Here is a 12,508-nt window from a genome sequence, read left to right as displayed (position 1 = left end):
ATATCAGGCTTAATGTCCAAGTTTGCAGACAATACGAAGGTTGGCAGGGCTGTTAATGACAATAACAACAGTACACTGCTGCAACAGGATCTAGAAAAGTGGAGCAGATGGGCTGAGAGGTGGCAAATGAAGTTTAACATTGACAAATGTTAAACTTCATTTCAGTAGTGATTTTCAGTAGTGATTCTTCATGCATAAAGTACTACATATGGGAAGCAGTAAGTTTCATTCTCTACCACTGTCAGTGTGGTACCACACTGACAGTGGTAGAGAATGAAAAGGACCTGAGGGGTAATTGTGCAGGCAGATATGAAGTTCTCTGAGCAGTGCAGAGAGGCTACAAGAGTAGCTCATGGTGTCTTGTCAATAATGTACAGGAATTTTTCTAGCAGGAATAAGGAGGTGATTATCCCCTTGCATAAGGCACACCTTGAGTACTGTATACAGGTCTGGAGGCCTCATCTTAAGAAGGATGTAGAGCTGTTGGAACGAGTACAGAGAAGGGCAACAAGGTTAGTGAATGGAACAAAGGTTTGCTCTTACAAAGAAAGGCTTAAGTTTTGCAAATTACAGTGTCTGAAGACTAGGTACCTGCGAGGTAATCTGATTAAGGTGTATAAAGCATTGAATGGTTTGAGCATGCTCAGTGCTGATGGGATTCTTCCTCTTGCTCAGAATAATCGCCCGAGAGGGCACAAATTCAAATTGAGGAAAGACGGTTGTAGGATAGATGTGTGGAGGTTTGTCTTTAGCCAGCAAGTGGTTGATTGCTGGAACAAACTTCCATCTGTCGTAGTAGAAGTTGATAGCTTAAATAGATTCAAGGCAGAACTTGACAAACATTTGAAGAGAATGGATGGGTGAAATAAGGGTTTTTTTTTTTTTTTTTTTTTAGCTAATGCTATATAAGCTTGCTTTGTCGCATCGTGTGCCTTTGCTAATGCTAGGAGCTGTTAAATGCATTCATATCTGGTATTTATAGCATTTCATTACTTTTTGGTAAAATAAAGGCTGAAAATTTTGTTTGAAATTAATATGAAGCTAAGGTATAAAGAAACTATCATTTGTGTAGATACATGGTGTCTCAAAAATATTGGTACAAACATTTAGGGGAGGTAGGTAACATCTAAAGGAATGTGAATCGCATAGGAACCCATAACTGGAAACGTCACTGTAAGTCGGTAGACGGCGCTTTTCATCAGTTTGTGAGAGGGAAAATTTCTGGTTTACTCATTCAAGCAGTAGTCGCCGCACGAAGAGCATGCATCGATATACGAACGGTGAGCTGGCAGACATGCACCTAGTATATGGATTAGCAGAGGGCAATGGATGAGCTGCTCAACAAATTTATGGAGAATGCTTCCCAGACAGACATGTACTGGGCCATCGTTTGTTTGCGCGTGTGCATCAAAATTTGTGCCATTATGGGTCATTTAGAGGTAACAGGAGTAGTGCGGGCAGACCATGTTCAACGCGAACTCCCACCATGGAAAAAAATGTGTCGAATGCTGTCCAGAGTAATCCTACTACCAGCACACGTGCCATTGCCACTGCCTTAGGAGTGTCTCGTTGCGGTGTACAGCTTGTCTGGCACAATGATTCCTTATACCCCTCTCATCTCTAAAGGGTTCAGTTACTGCTCCCCCCAAGATCATCCTGCACGTGTGGCTTTTGCACAGTGGTTTCTCCAAGAAAGTGTTCAACAAGACTTCAATTTTCCAGCCTATGTTTTGTTCACGGATGAGGCTTATTTCACTCAGGAAGGCTTATTCATTCAGCACAATGCTCATGTGTGGGCTCACGACAACCCACACGGTGTGCACCCCTATGCGGCACAACATTGCTTCACAATAAATGTGTGGGCAGGTATGGTTGGTGACTGCTTAGTCGGCCCATACCTGTTACCATCCCGCATGAACTCCACTAAATATCGGCTCTTTCTTGAAAACGTTCTACCAGGGTTACTTGACGATGTTCCAGCAAATGTGAGACCCAACATTTGGTTTCAACATGACGGGGTGCCTGCCCATTATGGAAGGTGTGTTCGTGACCATTTGAACAGGTATTTTGGGCGTCGATGGATTGGCCGTGGTGGACCCGTTGCCTGGCCCCCACGCTCATCTGATTTATCGAGCCTTGATTTCTTTCTGTGGGGGCCCCCTCAAATCTATCGTGTTTGAATCGCCTGTGGAGGCGGAAATGGATCTCTTGGCGAGACTCATCTGTGCTGCTGCTACTGTCAAAGAAACAACAGGTGTGTTCAACCCTGTCCGCCAATCCATGCTGCATCGGTGTCACGCATGCATCGTGTCTCATGGTGGAACCTTCAAGCATCTGTTGTAACATCACGAAATGCATCCATCTCGTACTCCATTGTTAATATTATTTCAAATAAATGTTTGCCACTGATTACTGTCTTGTGTCATTTCTGCTTCTTGTGCCTCTGCTACTACTTTCCCGTGATGTTTCCGGTTATGGGTTCCTATACGATTCACATTCCTTTAGATGTTACCTATCTCCCCTAAACATTTCTACTAATATTTTTGAGACACCCTGTATATGCCTTACCATAGAAAGTACAGCAGTGTACATTTTGTAGCAAACAAAAATTATACTTTACGTCTCTAACAATAATGAAAGAGAACATTGCATTTTAAATTATATGGATATACATGCTTAACATTGCAGATTTGGTTACAATTCAGTATGGTAAAATTAATTCTCACTCAGCAGTCCATCAAGATCTGTATTTTGTTTTTACTTAAAATCCTATCACACCTTTAAAAATTGCAAATGAGGAATGGAAGAAATACATATGACTAATGTTGAAAATTCATTCTTCAGCAGCAACCAAAATTCAAAATAGGTTTTTTAGGAAACTGTCCAAATTCCAGATAACTAGCTTCGAATAGTTCCTTAGCAATTGTATTTGATATAAATGATCCACAATCAGCTCTCCATTGAATGTATATTGTGAATCTTATCAACCAAAAACAGAGAAATTTATATTTTAATTTTTATTTCATGAGAATTATTGGTGTGAATTTTTGTATTCCTCCAATATGATATTCAATTTTGATATGGATCATTGGTTATTTTTTAAATGGAGAAGTATAACCATAAAAATTCTCTACGACTGTTGATTTTTCACAGAGCTTTGGTTTCATCTTCAGTTGATCTTGTTCTAGTGAAGTGAGGTTGTTATAGTGTCAGAGTAAAGAAAAATGATAAAGCACACAGTTTTAAACTGTTGCCTAAAAAAAAAAAAAAACTGAATGATGTATAACATACACCTTTCCCCCCCATTCACTGTATGAGGGGGGGGGTATCAAAAAGTTTGTACCTTGACCAAGATAAAACATCAGTAGGAAGATGCCATTTTTAATATAAGTTGTCTACATATTCAATAACTAATATGTGAAATTTCATTCCTGTATGTGATCGTACACCAGAGGTGGAGACCGGAATCTGAGGAAGGACATTATGGTTGGCAAAGTGGAGTATTGAGCAATGATCAAGTTCCTGCATTTGCAGGGCAAGAAAGTCCAGGAAATTGAAAAAATTAAAGCTGTGTATGGCAGAATTGTCCATCCTATGGTGCTGTAAAAAAGTAGAAATGGGAGTTCCAGTGCGGCCGTACAAGTGTCTTTAACGAGCCAAGAGAAAGAAGGCCATCAACATCCACAGACAGTGAGACGGTTGCAAAGGTTGAGCAGCTGATGCTGGGTGACAGATGTGTGACAATTCATTTCATCACAAATGCATTGGGAATTAGTTATGGGTCTGCCCACAGCATTTTACACGACCATCTGCACATGATGGGTTCCAAGATTACTGACGCCTTTGCAGAAGCAATGTCGAATGCAGTGTTCTTGCCAACTGGATTTGTGTAATGTTTGAACTACTGCAGCACCTAATTCTCCTGATCTAGCACCGTCAGACTTCATGTTTTGAGAAATGAAGAAACCATTGTGTGAACGCTGCTTTGATTCATCTCAAGAAGTCATCAATGAAGTGGAATCGTGGTTTCAGGCAAAAATTGCAGACTTCTATGATCAGGGCATTAAACAACTGGGCCATAGATGGGAGAAATGTGTTACTATACATGGAGAGTACACAGAAAAGGATTAAAGTTCCTTTGAAGTTTCACCTTTCTAGGGCTATTATTTCTAGGTAAGGGTACGAACGTTTTGATACCCCCTCGTATTTACTTTAGAGCAGAAGTTCCCAAACTTTTATACCTTGAGTCCGCTTAAAATTTTTCGTAAATTTCATGAACCCCAAGTTCCAGAAGAAATGCAAATAAACAGATTTAACATAAAATTTAGCTATGAATATACATACTTTTCATCATTATCATGAACTTGGTCCGGCTTAGGTCTTTTAAGACCTGTTCCGTTGTAGCTCTTGTCAGGGTGGTTTTGATCTCGCCATTGTTGTCGTGGTCGACCCACATCTCTCTTGCCTGTAGGTTTGTAGTTAAAGGCTAATTTTGGGATCCAGTCTGGGTTCATTCTTTCTATGTGGCTGATCCATTTTTCCTAATACCGTTTTATGTCATTTACAATGTTATCTACTTTTAATTTCTCGCAGATTATCTATATTTCTTTGGTGGTCTAGTCTTGTAAAGCCTAATAATGGTCTTAAAAATTTCATTTGTGCTGCTTCTAGTTTGTGTGCATCTTTCTTATTTATAACCCAAGTCTCACAGCTATAGAAGAGTGCTGGTTTTGAAGTGATGTTGTGCAGTCATAATTTTGTTTCGGTTGTCATTTGTTTTCCGAAGTGGCGTTTAATCGTTCCATTCATTTTATTATATTTTTGTAGTTTAGTGTGGATGTATTTCCCTTCATTTGATATTAGATTTCCCAAATAGGTGAAGTCAGATATTTGTTCTATTATTTTATCATCAATAACAATTTTGACTCTTTGTATGTTCTTTCCACATAATCGTATTGATTTTGTTTTTGAGGTGGAGATTTTCACCTCATACTTTTTACCTATTTTATTAAGTTTATTTGCTGCTATCTGTAGTTCATCTTCGGATTTTACGATTATAACTTGATCATCAGCATATAATATAGTTTGGATTTTATTCCTGTTGTTCAACTGTATTCTGTTGTTAATTGTTTGTTTCCATTCTTTAAGAATTTTATTGATGTAGATATTAAATAAATTTGGTGATAGTCCACATCCTTGTTTCACTCCTTTATTGGTGTTAATTGGGTCTGATAGTTGGCCATTAGAATATTTTATACAGACTTTTGAATTTTTATATAGGCTTTGGATCGCTTTCCGGAGTTGGGTTGGGATATTTTCTTCTCGTAGAATCTGCCAGAGTTTTTCCCGGTTTACATTGTCATATGCTTTTTCATAATCAATAAAGAGCAGAAATGTTGGTAGATTGAATTCTCTTCTTTTCTCCAAAATTTGTTGTAGTGAGAAAATGGCGTCTATTGTGCTTCTCCCTTTTCTGAACCCACATTGTTCTTCTTTTAAGAATTGTTCACTGTGTTTATTAAGTTTATTCTTTAGTATATTAGAGTATAGCTTTGCAGCAGTTGACAGCAATGTTATCCCTCTGTATTTGTTAGGGTTATTTCTGGAGCCTTTTTTTGTGTAAATTGATTACTATTCCTGTTTCCCAATCTTTGGGTATCTGTTGTTATGCCATATGATGTTAAATAATTTTAGTAGTGCATTTTTTAGTAAGGTGCCTCCATATTTAAACAGTTCTACATTCAAATTGTCTATGCCTGGGCTTTTTCGGTTTTTTGATTTTTGTAATATTAACTCTAGTTCTTCCATTGTTATATTTTCTTCTTCTTTGGTTATCACGGATTCATCTTCCACTTCCCTAGTGCCTGGGTTATACCATAGTTTGGAATAGTGTTGCTTCCATTCTGCTTGGGAGATGGAGTTGGTTTTTATTTGATCTTTGTGTCTAGTTGTAATTTCTTAAAAGTTTTAAAACCTCTTCTCTGTGGGCCCGTGATATCACGTAAAGATTTAACAAATTTATCCCAGTCATCTCGTCGGATTCTTCTGGTTAGTTTTCTGACTTCTGCTCTAAGCTTTTTATATTTTATGTGTAGATGTAGATCTTTAGTTTGTAGGAACAGTTTATAGGTCTTTTTTTTTAAACTTTTTTACATACTTTTTATAAATTATTAAACATTTAATCTCAAAATGAAATAAACATTTAATCTCAAAGAAATAAAATACAAATAGGAATAAATAAAAAAATGCTTTGTACTTGGATTAGTGGGATGTTCTGTCTATATTTCATTAAAAAACTGCTTTATGAAGACAATAAGTGCTCCCCCCCCAAAACCAAGTGTGCCCCCAAGGGGGGGTACACCCCACATTTAGGAAACCTTTGAGCATTAAAGAAATATTTGTCCTCATACTACATTTTTTTAAAATGATGTAGTATGAGGACAAATGTTTATCAATACATTACCATTATTTTTAAACTATTTTTAAATTATTTTTGGTCCTTGAGGTTGTCACAGACATTCTCTCAGATATGCCAGACAAGCTGTACTTGCTACCTTGGAGTCTAAAACGCTGATGAAACTGATATTCGGGTGACACTCAAGTCAAGTGGACCCAGGTGCCTCCGTAGCCAGGTGGGAAGGAGCAGCAGTGCGTAACACACGCTTCTTGATTAGACTGGGGTTCGATCCCGTCACCACCAAATACGGAGGGTGCGAAAAGGTCAGGGAATGACCACCGTATATTCCCGGAGAAATATGGCCTTAGTTGCTAATGCTTAGTTCCAAAAACCAAACAACCAAATGGCCTTAGTTCCAAAAACCAAACAACAACCACAACCAGTGGACCCAATTTCAGCAAAGGCAGGATGGTCTGTGACAGCCAAACCTTCTGCTTGCACCTTCACAATAGTGGGACTGTTAGTAATCCTGGGTATAACCCCTATGCGCAAGCACACTGTGGGTGACCACCCAGGTGTGAACCTACGTAAGCAGGGGTCGAGGTGTGGCGGCCACACCTCATGGAGGAATGCTGCCCCTCTGTGTTAGCAGGCAAAAGGCCTCCGTAGCCGAGTGGGCAGGAGCGGGAGTGCAGTAGCACACGCTCTTTGAGTAGACCGGGGTTCAAGCCCCTGACTGCTGAATACAATCGATCTGCCAACCCGCACTGGACCAGTGTGGCAGATTATGGTCCATTTCCCTCAACATGAATTGTTGAGGAGGCTTCCATCCTGCAGTGGGTTGATAATGGCTGCACTTTACTTTTTTTTTTACTAGGTGGTAGATGACTCTCATCAACCAGTGCAATACCATCTATTTGCTTATTGGAGGCTTGAAGTGGTGGAACCCATGTTTAGTCTCCACAGTTAAGTTCCGGTCAACCCTTCCCCATCTCTTCCATCATGCAGTATGACTGATGACTTTTGAGGTTATCATGAACATCGTGCTCGCAGGCTGGCCCCTAGTTAGTACACCGGACCGAACCTGTTGGTAACTCTCTAGGAGACTTCCGGATCAGCTAGTGTATAATCTTGCTACCTCTACTCTGCCAGATAGTGACTGGAGGGAGTCCGAGTAGAGTGTATGCAGGGAGCATTGTCGAGGCCACGTTATGTCAAGGATCTGGGTATAGTCTTACCACGTGTATGCCATATCCAAAAATTTCATTACTTCATACAGCAGGTCCCACCCACTTTTTCTTACCATTGAATATACCATGAATTGTCAAACTAATAGAGCAAGCTTATCTACGAAAAGATCTAAACCTCCCAAGCACTTCCTAATTCATTTCACAAATATACGTGGTCTCAATTCTAATCTCAACGATGTCCACTTCCACTTGCAGTCTGCCAAACCCCATGTACTTTTTCTGACAGAATCTCAGTTATCGGTTGATTCAACTACTGCTCATCTCAGATGCCCAAATTATTCGCTGTATGATTCCTTTCACCTCAAAGGTGGTACTTGTGCATATGTCCGTTCTGATATTCCCTGTCAGAGACTTGGTAATTCGGAATCTCCTTGCAATCTAAGGAAGATCCAATCTTCCTTACATTTCAAGGGTACAGCTCTAAAACGGTGTTCGCAGGCCGGCCACTAGTTAGTACGCCAGACCGAACCTATCCTATACTAGGATAGGTAACTCCTAGCCTATACTCCTAGACCAAACCTATTAGTATACACTGGCTGATCCGGAAGACTCTTAGAGAGGAGGCTTTCGGATCAGCTAGTGTATAATCTTGCTACATCTACTCTGCCAAATAGTAACTGGAGGGAGTCTGAGTTGTGTGTATATGGGGTGCATTGACGAGGCCACATTATGTTAAGGATCTGGGTATATTCTTACCATGTGTATGCCATGTCCAAAAATTTCATTACTTCATACAGTATGTCCCCTCCACACTATTGAATACACCATGAATTGTCAAACTAATAGAGTAAGCTTATCTGCAAAAATATCTAAACCTCCCAAACACTTTCTAGTTCATTCACAAATATACTTGGTCTCAGTTCTAATCTCAGTGAAAAGACATAATATAACAAATGAACTGACACACTATGATCTCCGTTGTCAATGCGCCAATAAACAACAAAACAAACAACCAACCTAATCTCGATGATGTCCATTTCCATTTGCAGTCTGCCAAACCCCACATACTATTTCTGACAGAATCTCGGTTATCAATTGATTCAACTACTGCTCATCTCAGTTGCTCAAATTATTCGCTGTATGATTCTTTTCGCCTCAAAGGTGGTACTTGTGATATGTCTGTTCCGATATTCCCTGTCAGAGACTTGGTAATTTGGAATCTTCTCTTTTCGATCATCTCTGGCTTAAAATCTCTCAACCTCATTGTGTCAAATTCATCTGTTGTCTCTATTGTTCTCCCAACTCCACTAATCACTTGGAGCTATTTGACTTCCTCTCTTTGCAACTTGACTTTCTCCAGTCCAACTTTCCTAACAGTGTGATAATTTTCCTTGGTGATTTTAATGTTCACAACTCCAGCTGGCTTCCGTTTTCTAGTCACACCGACCCAGCTGGTCGAGATGCTGCGGCTTTTGCAATTACTAATGACCTTGCACAGATTGTTCATTTACCTACAAGAATACTGGACAATCCTAACCATACAGCGAACACGCTTGATCTCTTTCTCACAAACAACCCTTCTAAGTACACGGTTGAAGTGAGAGGTCCTTCAGGCACTTCAGATCACAACTTGGTGATTTTCTCCAGTCCAACTTTCCTAACAGTGAGATAATTTTCCTTGGTGATTTTAATGTTCACAACTCCAGCTGGCTTCCGTTTTCTAGTCACACCGACCCAGCTGGTCGAGATGCTGAGGCTTTTGCAATTACTAATGACCCTTGCACAGATTGTTCATTTACCTACAAGAATACCGGACAATCCTAACCATACAGCGAACACACGTGATCTCTTTCTCACAAAATAACCCTTCTAAGTACACGGTCGAAGTGAGAGGTCCTTCAGGCACTTCAGATCACAACTTGGTGATTGTCTCTTCTCCAATGGAGCCTTTATCTCATAGCTATTCCCAACCCCGTGTTTTTTGGTATTACAAGAATGCAAAATGGGATGACTTGCAAGATTTCTTTTCTTCTTTTCCTTGGTCGAATTACTGTTTCAAAACTTCTGATGTCAATGTTTGCTCAAATCATGTCAGTGAAATTATTCTTGCAGGAATGGAATCCTTTATCCCACACTCCACTTTAAAATCTCGTCCTTTATCTAAACCTTGGTTTTCCAATAAATGTGTAAGGCTGTTCAAGAGAAGAACATTGCATATCGTAATTGGCTTGTTTCTAATTCTTCAGTTTCATTTTCTTCCTACGCCAAAGCTCGCAACAATTGTAAAGCAGTTATTAATCAGTCCAAACTAGAGTTTGAACAGGCTAAGAGTAGAAAACTTGCTTCTTGCTCTAATGGTAGCCGAGCACTCTGTTCTCTTGCCAAAGCTAGTGGCCGCAACTTTTGCCCATCTCTGCTCCCACCTCTGGCCAAACCAGATGGTTCTGTTGTCACTTCAGCCAAGGATAAAGCTGACTGCTAGCATCCCATTTTTTTTCCAATTCATGTATTAATGATCTTGGTAAAACACCTCCCACCATTCCCAACACACTCCATTCAATGCCTCCTGTGGTCTTCCGTCAAAAGGATGCCAGAAAGATTTTGATGAATCTTGATGCTAAGAAAGCTTCAGGTCTCGATGGTATTTCTCCACTTGTTCTCAAAACCTGTGCTCCTGAACTTACTCCTGTTCTTTGCCACCTTTTTCACTTTCTTATTCCAAAGGTGTTTTTCCTCCTGCTTGGAAATTTGCTCATATCCAGCCAATTCCTAAAAAGGGTAACAAATCCCTCCCATCAAATTGCAATTACCTCTACTCTTTCTAAAGTAATGGAGAAATCAATTAACTGCCAACTCTTAAACTACCTAGAAACTTTCCGTTTTATCAATGATTGCCAGTATGGATTTCGTCAGTGTCAATCCACTGGTGATATTCTGGCTTACGTTACCCATTTATGGACTGATTTAATGGAAAAGTTCGGTGAAACACAAGCATTTGCTCTTAACATCTCAAAGGTTTTCGATCATGTTTGGCATAAAGGTCTTCTAAACAGTCTTCCATCTTATGGTTTGCCAACTGTTTTTTGTAATTGGTTATCCAGTTTGCTCACTGAGGGGTGATGGTAGATGGCTCTCTGCCTTCTAACTTCTCCACTAATGCCGGTGTCCCCCAAGGTTCAGTTCTTTCCCCCACTCTTTTCCTCTTGTATATTAATGACCTTCTTCCATTGACTGGAAATCCTATTCATAGTTTTGCCGATGATAGCACATTGCATTCCACTTTCCATTTTGTGAGAAACCTTGCCCTGCTCAATCAGCTTCAACTTCTCGAAAATCTGCTACCAATTCCTTAAATGCCAATCTCCAGGTAATTCTCCAGTGGGGCAAAGACAACTTAGTTGATTTCAATCCTTCTAAAACTAAGTCTTGGCTTATATCTCGCAAAAAGGATTGTTCTGCTCCTATGCTTATCTTTGGTGACACTCCGATTTCTAGGCAAAATGATATATCTCTTTTGGGGATTACCCTGACTTCTAATCTCTCTTGGCACAAGCACATTACAAATATTGCTTCCTCTGCATCTAAAAAACTTGGTTTTCTCTTTCACTCTCGCCGTTACTTTTCTTCCAAACAGCTGCTCACTCTGTATAAATCGCAAATCCACCCTACCGTGGAATATTGTTCCCACATCTGGGGGAGGTGTCCCCGAAACCTCTCAGGCTACTTGATTCCGTTCAGAAGAGGGCAGTTAGGTTAATTAATGATTCGTCTCTAACAGAGTCTCTCCACTCGCTGTCTCATAGATGTACTGTTTCTGCTGCATGCCTCTTCTGCAGATATTTCCATGGGCACTGTTCTTCTGAATTGGCTTCTATAATTCCCGCTCTCTCTTTCAAAACAGTCCGAACACGTGCCACCACCAGCCAACATCCATTTACTGTCCAACTTCAAACTCACAGAACCAACTTTTCATTTTCCTCGTTTATTCATTCGACTGCCGTTTTTTGGAACAACCTTCCTTCATACGTATTTCCTGAAAATTACAGCCAAGCACGGTACTAAGTATTATAGGTTCTAATACCTCTCGTGTTTGGGGTTTACATAAAAAAAATCATGTATTAACAAACAGGATATAAAAGGCAAGCCTGGAAAATGCTGATTCATGTTATTTTCTCCTTATTAAATAAAAAACCATATAACCCTTGTTTAAAAGTCAGTTTTATTTATATTTTGAAAGTTAAAGTTTTAAATTCATAATTTTATGTAACTAGTGAATTTCTCTTTCTGTCATTTCAGATGAAGAAGAAAAGAAAGAATACGAATCATTCAAACAGTTTTTGATTAATCAGAAGAACAAGAACCAACAGTCAACATAACTTAAAGTGTACATCGACACTTTTCACCTGTTGTGATATTTAATACTATTTGTATATAAATCATGCATAAAATGTGTTCAAAGTGTGATATTGATGTAAGTAGCAACCAACGTAAGTAAAGGTTATACAAATCTCTAACTTGGAAGTGAAATAAGTATCTTCAGGATGAAGAAAGCGAAGCTTATTCTTAAAAAATCTACCTAACTAAAAATTTAATCTTTTATATTCAAGTGTTAGGGAATGAAAAAAAAAAAAAAAAAATTCTGATTGTCTCAGAAATGTAGAGCTAGGTACAAATATTTCTGTTAAAGATAATACTGTGCAGTAATATCATAGGTAATTGCTTTGACACCTATGATACAAGATAATGTAATGCAGTGCAGAGGAAAAGTAGTACATTTTGTCGAGTCATCTGTTGCTTTGTAGCCCATAACAGTTTCATATGTGAAAGTATAATGGATCTCAGGTTGAGGTTATATTTTATTAGAAGGCATATATTGTTTATCGTAATCCTTTCTTTTTGAAAGTGATAGTCATCATGGAAT

General features: G+C 39.2%; 1 protein-coding gene across 1 annotated transcript in view; it reads left to right on the top strand.

The window, feature by feature from the left end:
* LOC150088735 (GPN-loop GTPase 1) overlaps positions 1-12,191 on the top strand; it is a 121,033-nt gene extending 108,842 nt beyond the window's left edge. Inside the window, exon 13 of the mRNA XM_090370888.1 lies at positions 11,884-12,191. Coding sequence (XP_090227014.1) covers positions 11,884-11,963 — 80 coding nt within the window. The 3' untranslated portion in view covers positions 11,964-12,191. The remainder of the gene's footprint in view (positions 1-11,883) is intronic.
* Positions 12,192-12,508: the final 317 nt, after the last annotated feature.

The sequence above is a fragment of the Mastigoproctus giganteus genome, chromosome 3 (assembly GCF_048544385.1).
Source record: "Mastigoproctus giganteus isolate SK-2022 chromosome 3, ASM4854438v1, whole genome shotgun sequence".
NCBI classification, from domain to species: Eukaryota; Metazoa; Arthropoda; class Arachnida; order Uropygi; family Thelyphonidae; genus Mastigoproctus; species Mastigoproctus giganteus.
Note: the sequence above shows the minus strand (reverse complement) of the source record. Positions and strands in the feature narration are given on the sequence as shown.